Below are 20,378 nucleotides of genomic sequence, written 5' to 3'. Positions count from 1 at the left end.
TCGGCAGCCAGAGCCAGTGGTCATGTATGTGTGTGAACTGTGCTTGTGTAAATGTCCTTGTGTTGCCTACTTTAGAACATCTACATCTACATCCGTACTCCGCAAGCCACCTGACGGTGTGTGGCGGAGGGTACCCTGAGTACCTCTATCGGTTCTCCCTTCTATTCCAGTCTCGTATTGTATGTGGAAAGAAGGATTGTCGGTATGCTTCTGTGTGGACTCTAATCTCTCTGATTTTATCCTCATGGTCTCTTCGCGAGATATACGTAGGAGGGAGCAATATACTGCTTGACTCTTCGGTGAAGGTATGTTCTCGAAACTTTAAAAAAAGCCCGTACCGAGCTACTGAGCGTCTCTCCTGCAGAGTCCTCCACTGGAGTTTATCTATCATCTCCGTAACGCTTTCGCAATTACTAAATGATCCTGTAACGAAGCGCGCTGCTCTCCGTTGGATCTTCTCTATCTCTTCTATCAACCCTCCCTGGTGCGGATCCCACACTGCTGAGCAGTATTCAAGCATTGGGCGAACAAGTGTACTGTAACCTACTTCCTTTGTTGTCGGATTGCATTTCCTTAGGATTCTTCCAATGAATCTCAGTCTGGCATCTGCTTTACCGACGATCAACTTTATATGATCATTCCATTTTAAATCACTCCTAATGCGTACTCCCAGATAATTTATGGAATTAACTGCTTCCAGTTGCTGACCTGCTATTTTGTAGCTAAATAATAAGGGACCTATCTTTCTATGTATTCGCATCACATTACACTTCGCTACATTGAGATTCAATTGCCATTCCGTGCACCATGCGTCAATTCGCTGCAGATCCTCCTGCATTTCAGTACAATTTTCCATTGTTGCAACCTCTCGATACAACACAGCATCATCTGCAAAAAGCCTCAGTGAACTTCCGATGTCATCCACCAGGTCATTTATGTATATTGTGAACAGCAACGGTCCTATGACACTCCCCTGCGGCACACCTGAAATCACTCTTACTTCGGAAGACTTCTCTCCATTGAGAATGACGTGCTGCGTTCTGTTATCTAGGAACTCCTCAATCCAATCACACAATTGATCTGATAGTCCGTATGCTCTTACTTTGTTCATTAAACGACTGTGGGGAACTGTGTCAAACGCCTTGCGGAAGTCAAGAAACACGGCATCCACCTGTGAACCCGTGTCTAAGGCCCTCTGAGTCTCGTGGACGAATAGCGCGAGCTGGGTTTCACACGATCGTCTTTTTCGAAACCCATGCTGATTCCTACAGAGTAGATTTCTAGTCTCCAGAAAAGACATTATACTCGAACATAATACGTGTTCCAAAATTCTACAACTGATCGATGTTAGAGATATAGGTCTATAGTTCTGCACATCTGTTCGACGTCCCTTCTTGAGAACGGGGATGACCTGTGCCCTTTTCCAATCCTTTGGAACGCTTCGCTCTTCTAGAGACCTACGGTACACAAGAAGGGGGGCAAGTTCCTTCGCGTACTCTGTGTAAAATCGAACTGGTATCCCATCAGGACCAGCGGCCTTTCCTCTTTTGAGCGATTTTAATTGTTTCTCTATCCCTCTGTCGTCTACTTCAATATCTACCATTTTGTCAACTGTGCGACAATCTAGAGAAGGAAGCACAGTGCAGTCTTCCTCTGTGAAACAGCTTTGGAAGAAGACATTTAGTAATTCGGCCTTTAGTCTGTCATCCTCTGTTTCAGTACCATTTTGGTCACAGAGTGTCTGGACATTTTGTTTTGATCCACCTACCGCTTTGACATAGGACCAAAATTTCTTAGGATTTTTCTGCCAAGTCAGTACATAGAACTTTACTTTCGAATTCATTGAAAGCCTCTCGCATAGCCCTCCTCACACTACATTTCGCTTCGCGTAATTTTTGTTTGTCTGCAAGGCTTTGGCTATGTTTATGTTTGCTGTGAAGTTCCCTTTGCTTCCGCAGCAGTTTTCTAACTCGGTTGTTGTACCACGGTGGCTCTTTTCCATCTCTTACGATCTTGCTTGGCACATACTCATCTAACGCATATTGTACCATGGTTTTGAACTTTGTCCACTGATCCTCAACACTATCTGCACTTGAGACAAAACTTTTGTGTTGAGCCGTCAGGTACTCTGTAATCTGCTTTTTGTCACTTTTGCTAAACAGAAAAATCTTCCTACCTTTTTTAATATTTCTATTTACGGCTGAAATCATCGACGCAGTAACCGCTTTATGATCGCTGATTCCCTGTTCTGCATTAACTGATTCAAATAGTTCGGGTCTGTTTGTCACCAGAAGGTCTAATATATTATCGCCACGAGTCGGTTTTCTGTTTAACTGCTCAAGGTAGTTTTCAGATAAAGCACTTAAAAATATTTCACTGGATTCTTTGTCCCTGCCACCCGTTATGAACGTTTGAGTCTCCCAGTCTATATCCGGCAAATTAAAATCTCCACCCAGAACTATAACATGGTGGGGAAATCTACTCGAAATATTTTCCAAATTATTCTTCAGGTGCTGAGCCACAACAGCTGCTGAGCCCGGGGGCCTATAGAGACATCCAATTACCATGTCTGAGCCTGCTTTAACCGTGACCTTCACCCAAATCATTTCACAATTCGAATCTCCCTCAATTTCCTTCGATACTATTGCACTTCTTATCGCTATAAACACGCCTCCCCCTTCACTGTCCAGCCTATCTCTGCGGTATACATTCCAATCAGAGTTTAGGATTTCATTACTGTTTACGTCTGGTTTCAGCCAACTTTCTGTTCCTAGTACTATATGGGCGTTGTGACCGTTTATTAATGAGAGCAGTTCTGGGACCTTTCTATAGACGCTCCTGCAATTTACTATTAGCACATTAATATTGTTATTCCTTGTTGCATTTTGCCTACTCCTGCCTTGCCGCGTCTCAGGAGGCGTCTTGTCGGGCCTAGGGAGGGAATTCTCTAACCTAAAAAAACCCCATGTGCACTCCACACGTACTCCGCTACCCTCGTAGCCATTTCCGGCGTGTAGTGCACGCCTGACCTATTCTGGGGGACCCTACATTTCTCCACCCGATAGCGGAGGTCGAGAAATTTGCACCCCAGCTCTCCGCAGAATCGTCTGAGCCTCTGGTTTAAGCCTTCCACTCGGCTCCAAACCAGAGGACCGCGATCGGTTCTCGGAACGATACTACAAATAGTTAGCTCTGATTCCACCCCGCGAGCGAGGCTTTCCACCTTCACCAACTCCGCCAACCGCCTGTACGAACTGAGGATTACCTCTGAACCCAGACGGCAAGAGTCATTGGTGCCGACATGAGCAACAATTTGCAGTCGGGTGCACCCAGTGCTCTCTATCGCCGCCGGTAGGGCCTCCTCCACATCTCGGATGAGACCCCCCGGCAAGCAGACAGAGTGAACACTGGCCTTCTTCCCCGACCTTTCCGCTAAGAAGGACTTTTGGCTGAAATCTCATTTGTTTTTGAAGTCTTTTTGTTTCAATCTTTTTGTTGTGCCTATCTGCAGCTCTATATCTCCATGGATATATACGTGTGTATGTAATGCTGGTCTACAGTTATGTAATGAATATGTGTCTATCGTTTTGCCATATGTCAAATCTTTGCTTACATAACTTATTGTCCATAAAAATAAGTAATATATATTCACAGCAAAAAGAATCATGAAAAAATAAAAACAATAAATTGGTAAACAACTGTTTAATTTGTGACAATGTTATCAAAACTAAATTAAATACAAAGTTGGAAATATAAAATGGATGCCTGTTTCAAGGACTCAAGTTGGGCACTAAAATCATTAAATAGCATTAAATTGTCAATGAAAGCAAATAAGTAATTTGTAATTCAGTGAAGCGCAAATTTTATAATATTTGATATATAGCATCAGCTGACCACACGTGTCTGCCTCTTTGGGAAAGCAGAGATCATGATGTATGCTGTTTTCCCCCCTGTGCCCCTGCCCCCTCTCTGCAGCCAACTGCCCCAATGCAGGATGATGTGGTGGAATTGGCAGCATCTCTGCTGAACTGTGCGTACGGAAGGGCAAGGGCAGGAGTGTGCATCAGTGCATCATGCTACTGAAGTAGGTGTTCATTACACAATGTGAACATTATACAAGTTTATTTAACTTTGTGATACGGTTTATGTTCACTGATGTAAGAAGAGATGTTCCATTCCCCACTTCACCTCTTTAGGGATCAATTTTTGATTTTAGCCTATGTTCTCCCTCAAGGTTCAAGATGTTTCCAAACCAAATTTCATTAAAATTTGCTCAGCAGGTTAGTCATGAAAATGTAACAGAGCTACTTTCACATTTATAATATTGGTATGGATTCTGTGCTCACCTCATTCTGATAGTCTTCACAAGGCTGCTTTTGAAGCCATGAATTAACATATGGCCACCAACCAAGGTCTTTATAATCATTGTAGACCATTCCACATCGTGATACAGTTGCAGGTGATGCAACAGCCAAATCCTCTACTTCAAATAATAAAGAAACCTGTTATGGAAATATTAAGATCAACAGCGAAGTCTTCAAACACTGGAAGATATTAAAAGGAAATATACATATCTTCTGATGCATTAGCATATTTTCTTTGCATATGGCACAAAGGCATCTATATCATCAGTGTTCAACTGTGTATGTCACCAAGCTTCACATCAATTACCTTACTAGGATATACAGTATGAGTTATTGCATCCTCACAAAGTACAAAAAACAGACAGCTAAAAGAAAAGTTGAGAGAAATGGAAATAATAGAAGATTTCAAACCCCAGTCTTTCAAAACAGGTACTTATTTTCTTGGCGGGAAAAAGGCAAGCTGATGCGAAGAATTAAAGAAAAATTTACAAGTGGTGTAGAGGAGGACAAGAACTGTAAGGATGAATCCAATCACCTTACAAAGCAAAAACAAGGAAGGGTAATTACATTATGGAATTGATGCAAATAAAATGAAGCAGATCAATAAGAACTGCAACTTTGAAATGATATTATCTGCATAGGATGAAGTGACGGAGAGTTCCAAGATAATTAAAATAAAGAAATGAATAAGCAGTGAATGGAAAAATGAATGTCAGGTTGCTTATATTCTAAGAGAAGACACAACAAAACAGTTTCGATTAAGATAAGTTAATGCCTAACTGCGACAGGTTCACATTCAAGCCTGTTCAACCGATTCAATAAACTGAGCTCTGATGTATCCTGAACTGATTGAATAAGATAAATGTAACAGGTACTGACTGTTATTACAAAGCTAACAATAATATTCTTGTATGTAACTGACTTTCTGGATACGTAGTTGCACCTCTAACAAAGTCTGTGATTACAAACATGTGTAGTTGTGATAAGTAAGCCATATTATCTGCCAATTCCAACAGTGACTCACTGATATTATAGTCATAGGATACAATGTTTTCTCATTTTGTGAAGTGTAAAATTTTACATTTCTGAACATTCAGAGCAAGTTGTCAATCTCTGCAACACAATCAAATCTTATCAAGATCTGGCTGAATATTTGCAGCTTATTTCAGATAGTACTTCATTATAGATAACTGCATCACATGCCAAAAGCTTGATTTTACTACCAATATAGTTTGCGAGGTCATTAATATACAATGTGAATGGCAAGGGTCCAAACACACTTCCCTGGGCCATGCCCGAAGTTACTTCTACATCTGACAATGACTCTCCATTCCAGATAACATACCATGTCCTCCCTACCAAAAAGTCTTCAATCCTGTCACAAATTTCATTTGATACTCCATATGATCACACTTTTGACAATAAGCACAGGGGCAGTACTGAGTCAAATGCTTTCCAGATATGAATGAAGACTACATCTACCTGGTTGCCTTGATCCAAAGTTTTCAGTATGTCAAGTGAGAAAAGTGCAATTTGGGTTTCACATGATCGATGCTTTCGAAATTCATACTGGCTGGCACTGAGGAGGTCACTCTGTTCAAGATAACTCATTATATTTGAGCTCAGAATATGTTCTAAGATTCTACACAAAATTGCTGTCAAGGGTATTAGATGGTAGTTTTGTGGATCACTTCTACTGCCCTTCTTGTAGACAGGTGTTACCTGTGCCTTTTTCCAAGAACTGGACTCAGTTTATATTCAAGGAATCTATAATAGATTATAGTTAGAAGAGGGGCTAACTCAGTCGCAAATTCAGTATAGAATCTGACAGGTATTCCATCGGAACATGGAGTTTTGTTCAGTTTTAATGATTTCAGGTGTTTCTCAACACCACTGACACAAACTTACTTCATTCATAATTTCAGTGGTACAAGGATTAAACTGGGGCTATTCTCCTGGGTCTTCCTGCATAAAGGAATACTTGAAAACAAGGTTAAGCATTTCAGCTTTTGCTCTGATACCCTCAATTTCAGTTCCCATCTCATTCGTGAGGAACTGGACATTAGCTTTGGTGGCACTAACAGCTTTTACATATGAGAAGAATTTCTTTGGGTTCTTTGAAAGATAACTTAACAACATTCTGCTATGGTAGTCACTGATGGTATCATGCATTGCTCTCTTGACAGTCAAATGCGTTTCATTCAGCATCTCTCTATCTATAGCCCTATGCTTCGTTTTAGACCTATTATGCTTCTTTAGAAGTTTCTTTACAATGACTGTATACCATGAATGTTCCCTCCCATTGTACTGCGTAAATATCTATCCAGTGCATGGTGAACTATTCTTTTAAACTTGAGCCAGAGTTCCTCTACATGCTCCTGCGTTGTGCCGAAAGGTTCAAGTTCCTGATTGAGATATAACACTACTGAATTTTTTATCTATTTACTGAACATATATATCTTTCTGCTTGTTTTGGTTGTCCTTTGTACTTTGGTAATCATTGCAGACTGTGGCGATACCTGTAAGACACCGCTAGCCCACGTCTCTCGCGGTGTGCGTTTAACCCCATTTAAATGACGCGCCAAGCGCATGCCCAGCGGCTGTACGATTAATTAAATAATCAGCGTGCTAATCACAGTTGAAATCTCTGGTCCAAAGGGACGTGAAGAGGCTGTGGTCCAGAGAGAGAGTAGAGTCAGTCGAGTCTTGTTCAGTCTTAAGAGTCAGTCGAGCTAGAAAGTGTCTTGTGAAACGATCATTCTGTGGATAATATTAGTGTGATGATTTCTTTTATATGTGTTTGTTGTCTTCTTCGATGAGTAAAAAAAAATATAGGTAAAATAAATTTTTGTGATGTCCATCAATAAGTTCATTCCAGTAAAAATAGAACCACTTCCCTTCACCTTTATTCACCCTTTTTTCTTTCTTTCCTTTCAACAAAACAAAAAAAAAAAATTACCACCACCCTTTTTTTTTTTAATTCCGGACATCACACTGGCGACCGTTTACAGGACGCCAATCTTCGGATTTTACTGGAATGAACTTAACAAGGGCAAATTAAAGTAAAATCATACGTGTAGTAATATTTATTGTCTTGTACATTGGCTAAAAAACTGTAATTTTCTCTTTCATGCCCAATTCCAGTACAAATAGAACCACTTCCCTTCACCTTTATTCACCCTTTTTTCTTTCTTTCCTTTCAACAAAACATCCGGACATCACAAGACACAACCACACCATGGTCACTCATACCATTTTCGATGTGGACATCCTCAAAGAGATCTATGTGTTGCCATTAGATCCAATATATTTCCATTATGGGTGGGGTTCCTAACTGTCTGTTCTAATTAGTTTTCAGAGATGGCATTTATTAAAGTTTCACAGGATATCTGATCACACCCACCACTAACAAACAGTAATCTTCCCAATTAATTGTTGGATTAATAAAGTCTGCACCAGTGGTTACAGTATGAGTGGGGAACTCACATACAAGTGAATTGAGGTTTCCCATGAAGTTTCCAATTACATCAGGGGATAAATCTGGTGGGCAACAGAAGGATCCAACTATCATTTTGTGCCCACCCCTGATATTGAATCCTGCCAATACAATCCCACATACAGCACAATTCCTACCCTGGTGGATTTGAGTTTTTTGTCTACTGTGACAAACACACCACCTCAATTTCCCACTTGCCTATCCTTTCAATATACACTCAAATTTCCCCCAAAAATCTCACTGCTTTCAATTTCAGGTTTCAACCTCAGCTATCTGTACCTATATTATGTGAAGTTCACAGTTTTTCATGAGTGCTGCAAGCTCTGGCACTTTGTTGTGAATGCTTCAGCAGTTTACCATTAGGATTTTAACACTCTCACCTATGGGATGCATTTTTTGCGATCTCACACTGATACTTCTGAGTTTCCTTCAGCTATCGTTATGTGGATTGAATGCAGAGTTGATTAATCTAAAAAACTCCTGTGTGCACCCCACACACAATCAGCTACCTGAGTAGCAACATCTGATGTGTGGTGCATTCCTGAGCTTTTTAGGGGAACCCTACAATTCTCAACCCTATGGTACACGTGCAGGATGTCACAGCCTTGCATGTCACAGAACTTTTGAAGTCTCCAGTTCAGTCCTTCTAGTCGACTCACAATCAAAGGGCCATACTCAGTTCTGAGGACAATACTGCAAACTATGAGCTTCACTGAAACTCCATGCACAGGGCTGATTTTCTCAACCTACTCTGCCAGTCGCCAGAATGACCAAATAATGACCTCAGACACCAAGGGAAGAGCATAATTTGTTCCAAGGTGCACCACAACCTGCAGTTTGTTGCTTTGTTGCTCCCTGTTCCCTCAATGGCTGCTGGAGTAGCCTCTTCAACAAGCTGAATGAGGCCCCTAGACATACACACTGAGCACACCTGGTGTTATTTCCAAGCCCTTGCTTCTGTTTCCCTAAGGGGTACCATCACTTGCAGCACATTTGGATTGCCAACGATTAATGGACACTTACCCTTTTGTGTTTGCTCCTCCTGACACTGGACAAAACAGATTTCCCCAAAACAGGTAACGTGAGTCCCACTCGCTCAGTTTCAGTTTCAGTGAAAGACAGCACCTCAAACATGTTGGTTATTGGGATTAGTGCAACATCCTGGGTCCTCCCTGATGCCCGCCCACTCTGTACAGGATACCTAGATCTACCGCTGACGTGCCACTTGCAGTCAAGTGGATGGGTAATGAGAGATCTTGTACTTTCTACGGAGGAGATAGAATCCAATGGAGAGGATAGTAATTGAAGTACCTTTCTTCACAGCCCCCTCTGGGAGAGATGCGTATGGGGTAGTGGAATATTCCTAGATTCCTTACTTAATACTGGTTCTTGAAAATTTGTATGTACAACATCCTGGGATAGTTGATGACTGTTTCAAGCACCTGACAGATCAGGTTTGACTATTTTAAGCATCTGCCACATCAAGTTTTTTAGTATCTCTGTGGCACTCTCCTCTGGCACAAACCTTTGACTATTAGTGCTGTCCCTCTTTGCATATGTTCCATATTATCTGTTAGTCTTATTTGGCACAGATCTCATACAAATATCATAAGTATTCTGGGATGGGTTTTTGTATGCTATCTCCTTTTTAGACTTACTGATTTTCCCAGTATCATACTAATGACCAAAAGTCTACCACCTGCATTCCTATGTGATAATGCCATTCACACGTCCTCAACTGTGTGATAATGCCATTCATACATCCTCAACATAGAAGGTACTCTTGACATAGCCAAAGTATTGCAACATTTGCAGGAATTAGTTTCAAAAGTATTTCATATACTTGATAGTATTTCATGTTCATCCAGGGAAATAACTCCTTGAAAAGAAAAATTTTCTTCAAATTGATAGCAGTTTAAGCAAAATATCAAAAGAATATTTTCTTGACAGGGCTGCTGTACTGCTGTATCTACTCACAACAATGGACCTAAGGTTTGAGCAATGGGGAGAGGAGTGGTGGGAGACAACACACGTAAGTTTTGCGGTCAATGAGAGAATGGTATAGTGATAATGCAACAAATGACTACTGGTGCACTTGCTGTCAATCATTATAAATTACATGTTCTGGCTTTCTTCAAATATGTTCTGGCTTTCTGCAAACTGATACTGAATTATTTGTTTTGGAAAGGACCTCTTCCTTGAAGAAACTCAATTGTTGTTTAAATACTCCTACCACAAGGAGACTGATGAAGTAAATCACAATGCTTTTATGGTTGAAATATTTGGAATACTGTATTTATAAAGAATTTTCAAACAAAATACTAAAGCTCTAGTTTTCTCACAAACTGAATTGGTGTGATTGAATATAGCACATGTGTGGCATATAATCTTTTAAATCTTTCATTACATTTCAGAACAATTACTACTTTAAAACTACTGAAACTGCTTATTACATCCTCACCTGCTCTGGCATTGTAATCCTCTCACTATTAATCAATGTCAGAACCTTATTGTCGTCCATCACACTATTCATATTCTCAATCCAGACGGCATCCACTGGTCCATCAAAGACTATCCATTTTTCATCAGGTAATTCATCTGAACAGGTGACACGCATTATGGAAGACAGAACACCATCTAACCACTCATTTGTTGCAAGGTTAAATTCACCATAAAGTTCACCCAAAGTCAAAGCTTTGGGATTGATAGGAAATGTCTGCAATATTGAAAAATCAAAGAGGGAAAAAGTTTAAAATTTTCTCACATTATGAGATACCTGCACAAGCTTTATTAAACAATGAAAAATAAAGGATGGAATAATGACAAATATTATGCTTCTCGCTATATTGTGTAGATGTTGAGTCACAGACAGGCACAACAAAAAGACTGCTAACAAAGTAAGCTTTAAGGTAAAAGGCCTTCTTCAGAATTAGGCAATGTATACACATACATTAATTCAAACACAGTCATGATCACTGTCTCTTGCTGATGAGACTGGGCATAGCAGGCGATCTCATTAACATCCATCATACTTTTAACAGTGTGATAAACAGTTCAATTGCCTTAAATCCACCGTTAAGTGTCCATGCCACAGAACCAGGAAAATATATCAAGGAACAAAATAGTATTCTGTTGAACTGCTAGATCCCTGAACGTCCATCAGGGCCACAGGATGTGGACATAAACCCATACTTTGTCCTTCTAGAGCACAAGCAGAAATGTACAGAAATTGCAAGGATTTCTTTTCTATCAATAGATAAAACATCTGTGATGCCGAGATGAAGATTCTGAATGTGGTAAGTTGTTGGCTGGATTCCATGCAAGAGGCATGCATTTGGGACAATAGTAGAGTTGCCACAGAATTTGAAAATGGACAATATGATGGATTAGTTATTAGAGATAGCGGATATGCTCTCTCCAGACATCTCATGGCTCCTGTATTTTGACCTCACACAGGAGCCAAAGGGTGCTACAACAGAGTCCACATTGCTCTCTCTCTCTCTCTCTCTCTCTCTCTCTCTCTCTCTCTCTCTCTCTCTCTCCTCACTTCAGTACACAGAGTTACACAAGAAAGTTTTTTTGACTACTTCTAAGAGAAACAAGATGTCTACTTTCCTAATTTTGGTCATAAGAATAAATATTAGAATGTGGTGATTACAAATACTGTATACACATACTAATACTGAAATAATAAACATAAATATTATGTAATTTGCCAAACAAGAACATACTAACAATTGGAAAAAATCAAACAAAGAAACTTTTTTGTGTAAATATAACACATATTCATATGCATTTACAGAAACCTAAAATTCTTGGGCATATTGCCTAAAGGACTGGAACCTAATGTTTGCTCTCTTTTGTTCTCAAACTCATTCATAACTTCCATCTTGTAGGTTATGCTCTTCTTCCATGATTTCTCTTTCTCTTCCAATTAAAATCACTTTTGATTTATATTCCACTTATATTAAACATACTTTTAACAAATGAAGCTTGTCTACTTTTTCTAAGAACACTCATCCTTCAGTGCAAACACATGTTGTTTGCCTTTTTTCATGGGTTTATCTTCTAATAAGCTTCCACAAGAGAATGCAAGCATAGGCTCATTACTATGGGATAAAATTTCACTTTCAACAGCTTCACTGCCATCTTCAGGGTAGTTACCATCATTAATGTTGTTCGAAAGGACCACATTACCTTCAGCTGTGTCATTGCTGTTAACTCCCATTATCCCCTTGAAAACGTATTGTATATCTTCATCTCAGTCCCTTCACCACCAGTTTGTAATTGTTCTCAATTAAATTTACCATTTATTTATTTATTGCTTTCACTTTCATATCCTTCCACAATACTTCAAGTTGCTCTTATGATCTCTGTGTAAAAGCTTCTACATTGTAATTTTTACCAGACATCTTTTTTTCCTTTTTAGCATGTTCACAGTGTGGTTTTGGATTCAATAATAATTATGTACTTTTTCATTGTTTCAGTAAACTGCTCTTTTTCACTTTCTGGTACGATTTTTTAATGTTACATAACACTTCTACATCTACATCTACATCTACATTTACATTTATACTCTGCAAGCCACCGAATGGTGTGTGGCAGAGGGCACTTTACATGCCACTGTCATTACCTCCCTTTTCTGTTCCAGTCGCATATGGTTCGCAGGAAGAATGACTGTCTAAAAGCCTCCGTGCGCACTCGAATCTCTCTAATTTTACATTCGTGATCTCCTCGGGAGGTATAAGTAAGGGGAAGCAATATATTCGATACCTAATCCACAAACACACCCGCTCGAAACCTGGCGAGCAAGCTACACCACGATGCAGAGCGCCTCTCTTGCAGAGTCTGCCACTTGAGTCTGCTAAACATCTCCGTAACGCTATCACGGTTACCAAATAACCCTGTGACGAAACGCACCGCTCTTCCTTGGATCTTCTCTATCTCCTCCGTCAACCCGACCTGGTACGGATCCCACACTGATGAACAATACTCAAGTATAGGTCGAACAAGTGTTTTTTAGGCCACCTCCTTTGTTGATGGACTACATTTTCTAAGGACTCTCCCAACGAATCTCAACCTGGTACCCGCCTTACCAACAATTAATTTTATATGATCATTCCACTTCAAATCGTTCCGCACGCATACTCCCAGATATTTTACAGAAGTAACTGCTACCAGTGTTTGTTCCGCTATCATATAATCATACAATAAAGGATCCTTCTTTCTATGTATTCGCAAGACATTACATTTGTCTACGTTAAGGGTCAGTTGCCACTCCCTGCACCAAGTGCCTATCCGCTGCAGATCTTCCTGCATTTCGCTACAATTTTCTAACGCTGCAACTTCTCTGTATACTACAGCATCATCCGCGAAAAGCCGCATGGAACTTCCGACACTATCTACTTAAATTGTTTTTGGCCACCTCCATGTCGCTGTTAGCTTGCATTCCAAGCTGCAAGTGCCACTTAAATTGACATGTGTTACTTACAAAAAATGGACAATGGTAGCTGTAGATTATGCTAACATGATGTTAGTGTCAAAAAGTGATGCCATAACGTCTTGCCCACATTAAATATTTTTCAAGAGGATATGAAATGCATGTATCAGTAGCAAGTAGAAATGGCTTACTTCATTAGTAAAAAAGCATTCCGGCTTTAGTTGCAACTAAAGAAGTAAATAGAAATTGAGTTGTTCAACTATTACTAATACAGTATATACTATGAAAGTAACTTACTCAAGTATTCCAGACAAAAGAAGTAAGAGTTACTAAAATATTGATTTATCCTAGTTTGGTACTCACCACTCTAAGTACAATAATGAAGCACTACTAAAGAACAGATGGTAAAGAACAAGAAATATAAATTCCGCTGCCTCTCAGAGGTCTATTTTAGAGGAATTTCTGTTCATATGTTACATCAATAATTTTCTCAATTCTCTGGACAATAATCTTGTGATCACTATGTACGCCGATAACATATCTGGTGTCTACTGGACAGACAGTGAGCCCAGCCTTACTCAAGAGGTTCAAAAATGTATTAAAAACACAAGAAGAGGCAATTTGAAAGGCTACATACAAAAATACCAAGATATTCACTTTAAACCAAGAGGTTTAAATACACAAAATATTGTGAATGATTAAAATATTGTTAATGATTAGAAATTGTCAGTCATCCTAAGAAAATACACAATCAGCTGGAGAGAAAGAAAACAGATTAAGGAGTTATACCTCATTCAAAAAGCCAGAGTCAGAGTTGGTGGACACCTAACATAGGTAATAGGAGTAGGAGGGGAAGTCAAGATAGGAAAGACACCATCAACTATGCTATTTAACATCTACCTTGAATAAATCATAGGAGAGTGTGTAGTTAAAATGAGAGGAGCATATGTAGGAAGCAAGCACTACATAGATTCACTACATGTTTTGCTGATGACATGAAGGTACTGGTAGACACCAGTAAGATGCTTAATGAACTGGTAGAAGACCTAAATAGTAAATGCCAAGAATTTGACATGAAAGTAAATTTAAAAAAAAAAAAAAAAAAAAAAAAAAAACAGAAGTGTGATAAGGGGTAGAAAACAGAGAACAACAAAATCACTAAATAGTCAACATCTATTGCAGGCTTCAAAATCTCATACTTGATAAATAATATAACAGAGGATCTAATTGTAACAGAGGTATAAACAAAATTGCTATGCACTTCAATGAATAAAAAAACTCCATGAAAACATTGGCAAAATGGTATAAATGGAACATAGCTTTACTAACGGCAGACATATAGACATCAATAAAAGTTGAAGAAAGAATGCTAGAAGCAAAGAAAATGTGGGTATGAAGGAAATTGGAAGCTATAAGTAGGGAAGACATGGTGAGGAATGAGGAGATGATGAGAAGATTTGAAGAAGACCGAAACCCCTTAGGCAACATAAGCAAAATGAAGAATAGATAAGGGAGTAAGAACAGATAGTGGGAAGATGGGCAGAGTATTTCAAAGATACACTAAGCACCAGCCCAGAAGATTAAGAGACAGCTGCACAGGAGGGAAGATTGGAGCTGGAAGAAGACAATGAAACCAATGGGGCAAGAAAGCCAACACTACAAGAGGTTTCCCAGGCTGTGCACATGTCAAAAAACAATCAAGGCCCTGGGGAAGACAGCATAATTGCTGAATTGATAAAAACTGGTGGTGAGGCTGTAATAAAGGAACTGCACACATTAATGTCAGATATATGAGAAACAGAAACTATGCCAAATAATTGGAAAATAGGAATAATAGTCCTCATTTATAAGAAAGGGGACAGAACAGCATGTGATAACTATAGAGGTGTAACATTGCTAAGTACAGCTTATAAGATCTTCACAAGTATATTAAAGGAAAGGATACAGAAGTGTGCAGAAGGTATACTAGGGGAATATCAGTGTGGCTTTTGACCAGGCAGAGGAGCAACTGATCAAATATTTGTGATAAGACAAATGATGGAAAAGTTCTATGAATACGATATAGATCTGCATTTCCTGTTCATCGATTTCAAACAAGGATTTGACAGCATAAATCGGCAAGAACTATATAGAGTACTGAAAGAAGTTGGTATACGTGCTAAATTAATAAGACTAATCAGAATGACAATGACAGAGACAAGAGCAAAAGTAAAGGTACTTAGCAGAACAAGTGAAAGCTTTGACTTTAATAAAGGTGTGAAGCAAGGGGATAGTCTCTCCACTGTCCTATTCAATATAGCCCTGCATAGTGTAGTAAATAAAATCAACAAAACAGGCACCATATTTATGAAAACTAGCCAGATATGTGCATATGATGATGACATTGCTATAGTAGGAAGAAGTACCCACAAACTCCTAGAAACATACTGGGCAATGGAAACAGAAGCCTTAAAAATTAGCCTCATAGTAAATGAAAACAAAACAAAATATATGGTAATGTCACAATCCGATGCCAGAAGAACCCCTAAAAACCTAAACATCAATGGGAAATGCTTCAATGGAGTGTTCTCTTTTAACTACTTGGGAGCCCTAATAACAAATGATAAAAGTATTGGAAAGGCTATAAGGGAAAGAATACAAGCAGGAAACAGAGCTTACTTTGCAAATACGCAGCTTTTCAAGCATAGCATTGTTACAAGAAAAACTAAACTGCTAATATATAATTTCATAGTCTGTCCAGTTATCACATATGGCCCAGATATATGGACATTGACAGAACACGATAAAAATGCACTAAGAAGCACTGAGTGGAAAATACTACGCAAAATCTATGGGCCAATAAGGGAGGAAGAAGGCTGGAGAATACGATACAATGCCGAATTACAAGAGTTAATACAAGGCAAGGACATAGTAAAATTTGCGAAATCACAGCGAATACGACAGCTAGGACACTTGGAGAGAATGGCAGAGGATAGAATTCCAAAGAAAATGATGAAAGGTATGATCCATTCAGTTAGGCGAAAAGGGAGACCTAGAAGAAGATGGATTGATGAAGTAATAGTGGATATCATCATTATGGGAGTACAGGGGTGCAAAAGATCAGCAAATAACCAAGAAGTGTGGAGGAAGATTGTTGAAGAAGCCAAGGCTCACCAAGGGCTGTAGCGCTACTGAAGAAGAAGTAGGGAAGACATGGTGAGGAATGAGGAGATGATAAGAAGATTTGAGGAAGACCGAAACCCCTTAGACACCATAAGCAAGACGGCAGTAATTACTCCAGCAAGAAATTGACATGATGGTAAAGGGAAAGGGTGTGAGAGAAAGAAGAAGATACCAACTACTGGACAGTGTCAGAGAGAAAAGCAATAAATATGTGGAACTAAATATAAAAGCACAAGACAGGGAGAAGTGGCATTGTACCATGCCTGGACATGCCACAAGTCAGAACTACTACTGATGATGATTTCTGAAAATAAATTGTTTTAGCTCTTTTCTACAGTCTTTATTCTATTTTCTGTGGAAATACTTAGAAAAGGATACATTTTCTTGTCAAACTAATAAATTACACATCTACTACTTAAGCAATTCATGTACTCATTAGATATTGTTTACCATAGAATTTATGAATATATGAAGAAAATAATCAAACACAATCCAAATTGAGGGCATCAATGACTTTGGTGATGGAAGAAACAAAATACATTTTGAGAGAGCAAATCATGACAGATATGTAGAACCATGCAAAATTATTCTTGAATCATAAATTGGAAATGCAGCATTCACAAGAGCATTGTACATATACAAAAGCATATAAGATTTAGTCTAATTTATGGAGAAACCTTATTACTAGATTTTCATGATTCGAAATTCAAGTTTTGTGGAAAATTCCTGTGTAGTCAAGTTCTGAAAATGTTCCAAATAAACTAATGGGATTACGGCAACACAGATAATCTGTTTCCAATCCAAAGTTACAGGAATTCAACAACCAGCTAGACAATACTAACTGATAGATGGAAATTCCACATCAGTTTATTTGCAGACAGAACTGTGATGTCATCAACAGTTGTACCATCGGTCCTGATTTACTGCTAAGATAATCAGTAGTATTTTACAGAGTTTTTGAATTTTTTTCTTATTATACCGTTTTTTTCAACTCACATATTTTGTTCATACAGTGTCAAAGATGGGGAAATACGTTCAAAAACAAATATAAAACACTGTTCTTGATCTCTGGATGCATAATGAAGTCTAAATAAGGTGTGTAAAGAGTAATATGACTAAACACCAAACTCAGCAATTTATGAAAGATTATTTTTCTTTTTTCATAATTCATTAGGATTTTTATATCTCTAATAATGGTGTAAATAACTAACAGTTTTTTCCTTAATGGAAGTAAGAATAGATCTGAACAACTACAATATACAAGACCTATAAATAACACAGTAAAACTCTTTTCAGAATATAGTATCAAATTTAGAACATTAACTCTACTGAAAAAAAATCAAGAAATCTTAAGCAATACGGGCAGAAGAATCGAAACAATAACATGGATAAAATAATGAAAGCACACAAAAAAGAAAAACAGGAATTTAAGTGCTAACATGGTCTTCACTGAAAAACACAAGCATTTATATACTATTCAGAAAAGAAAACATATAATGTCAGCTTTATAAAACTTGCTTACCTTAACCAGATTATATCCTGGTTTTTCTTCTTTTCGTAAGCGACTAAGTGATGCTTGGAGCATGCGCCATGTTGCTGATTTACCAGCACCAGTTTTACCTACTATCATTGTTGAATGCCGTGAGTTCTTTGTCTCATACAATTGTATTATTTTCACAATACTGCAATTTATCACCTGTGGAAAATAATAGCATCATTATTACAGTGGGGAAAACAACAACAACTACAACAACAAAACTTTTGCTTGTGACTACTAGAATATTGAAAGGCAGAAAAGACAAATAATGACATTGTGGAAAAAGTAATTGATCACCATACATATCCTGATAAAGCTCCTTGACAAATCAGGCTTTAGAAAAAGTATACTGTTATTCACCAAGTAATTAGGTTTCATCTAATGATTACCAGTGCTAGAGTTTCTAACAGTTTCTTTCAACAAGCAGTTATTTCTTACAATGCACCATAGCATAACTGTTTACAATAACTAAACATGCCAAGTACCAACAAAGAGTAAGTAAAATTAAAGTAGTAAGTCACGAAGAAAGAAGGCAATCAGGGACTTCCAGCTGAGAGTACTGAACTGCAGTAGTGGAGTATATTTTTCATTTACTTCCAAAGTAAATTTATTTATTCCATAAGTAGTGGAAAGCATAATCAAAGAGTATGCTAATATATTAGTAACTGAAGGAGGAGATAATGCCAAAATTTACTCCTAAGCAGTAGCGGGAGTAAATTTAGAAATAAAGTGTGTTCATTGGTTTCTGTGTGTAAAATATCAAATTCTATGGATTACATGGACAATGAAGAATATATGGAGAGGGAGGAAGAGGTAAACATCACAGTAATGAGTGTTGTAATGGGGAGAAGAGACCTATTTGCAATGTATAGTGACAATGATTTGAAAGAGCACTTTGCATTTCGTAAGGAATCTTTTGAATCACTACTTGGTATGCTGGAGCCGTTACTACAGCATAATAATGGAAATTGTGCTTTGTCTCCTAGGCTGCAAATTGTTTATGGAGTGCCAATATTTCACACTGCTACTTATCAAATTCATAACAGGGGTCTTATCAATATCCATTGTACTACTGACAGAAAAACCTTTAACAGTGTGATAAACAGTTTGCTTAAAGGTACTGTAAGTGTCCCTGCCATGGAACCAAAAAGTACACCAAGAAACAAAAGGGAATTCTATGGAATTGGTGGATTCTCAAAAGTCATAAGATCCTTATATTGTGTACATGTACCCATACTTTGTCCTTCTGGAGCACACACAAAAATATACAGAAATCACAATAACTTTTTTTTCTATCAGAACACATATCATATGTGATGTCAATATGAAGATTTTGAATGCTATAAACCATTGGTTAGGTTCCATCCATGCTGCATGCATTTGGGACAATGGTAGAATTGCTGCAGAATTTTAAAATGGACAATACGTTGGTTTGCTTGTTGAGGATAGCAGAGACGCTCTCTCCAACCACACACACACACACACACACACACACACACACACACAATTATTCATTCAAGCACAACTCACACACACAACCACAGTCCCTGGCTGCCTCAGTAGTTCACAGTGGAAGATTACTTTTTGTAATGCTAGCATGAAAGTGTAGAAAACGCCAGCTTTCTTTGATACTTTGAGATTGCTAAATATTGATCCAGAAAAGCTGCACAACATACTCTTGTGTGATACTCATTTTATCAACAGGTTGAAATATGCTGAAGTAAAGCCACTGTTTAAGAAGGGATATAAAGAAATAGCATCACATTTCAGTTGAATTTCACTTTTGCCTGCATTCTCAAATGTTTTAGAAAAAGTAATGTACATTCAGCTTTATAACCATCTTATGTCAAATAACATACTTTCAAAGTCACAGTTCGGATTTCTAAAGGATTCTGATATTGAGAAGGCTATCTGCACTTACAGTGAAAATGTGCTTAATTCATTAGACAAAATATTGCAAGCAACTAGTATATTTTGTGATCTATCAAAGGCATTTGACTGTGTAAATCACAATATCCTTTTAAGTAAATTAGAATATTATTGAGTAACAGAAAATGCTGCAAAATGGTTCAATTCTTATATCTCTGGCAGGAAACAAAGGGTTTTATTAGGAAAGAGACACATGTTAAGCTATCAGGCATCATCCAACTAGGAACTAATTACATGTGGGGTCCTACAAGGTTCCATTTTAGGGCCCTTACTTGTGTATATCAATGACCTTTCATCATTAACATTACCAGATGCCAAGTTTGTTTTGTTTGATGATAGAAAGATCCGCTAATAAAATATTTGTGGACCTTAATCAATGGTTCCAAGCCAACTCTTTGTCACTAAACTTTGAAACTTTGAAAAAACACACAACATGCAGTTCAGAACTTG

At 38.2% G+C, this 20,378-nt stretch overlaps 1 protein-coding gene across 1 annotated transcript in view; it reads right to left on the bottom strand.

Annotated features, from left to right (window-relative positions):
* The window catches only part of LOC126278873 (dynein axonemal heavy chain 2), a 914,655-nt gene that overhangs the window by 416,387 nt on the left and 477,890 nt on the right, over positions 1-20,378 (bottom strand). Inside the window, 3 exon segments of the mRNA XM_049979148.1 lie at positions 4,347-4,502; positions 10,322-10,576; positions 17,985-18,158. Coding sequence (XP_049835105.1) covers positions 4,347-4,502; positions 10,322-10,576; positions 17,985-18,158 — 585 coding nt within the window.

Source organism: Schistocerca gregaria, chromosome 6, assembly GCF_023897955.1.
Source record: "Schistocerca gregaria isolate iqSchGreg1 chromosome 6, iqSchGreg1.2, whole genome shotgun sequence".
Lineage (NCBI taxonomy): Eukaryota > Metazoa > Arthropoda > Insecta > Orthoptera > Acrididae > Schistocerca > Schistocerca gregaria.
Note: the sequence above shows the minus strand (reverse complement) of the source record. Positions and strands in the feature narration are given on the sequence as shown.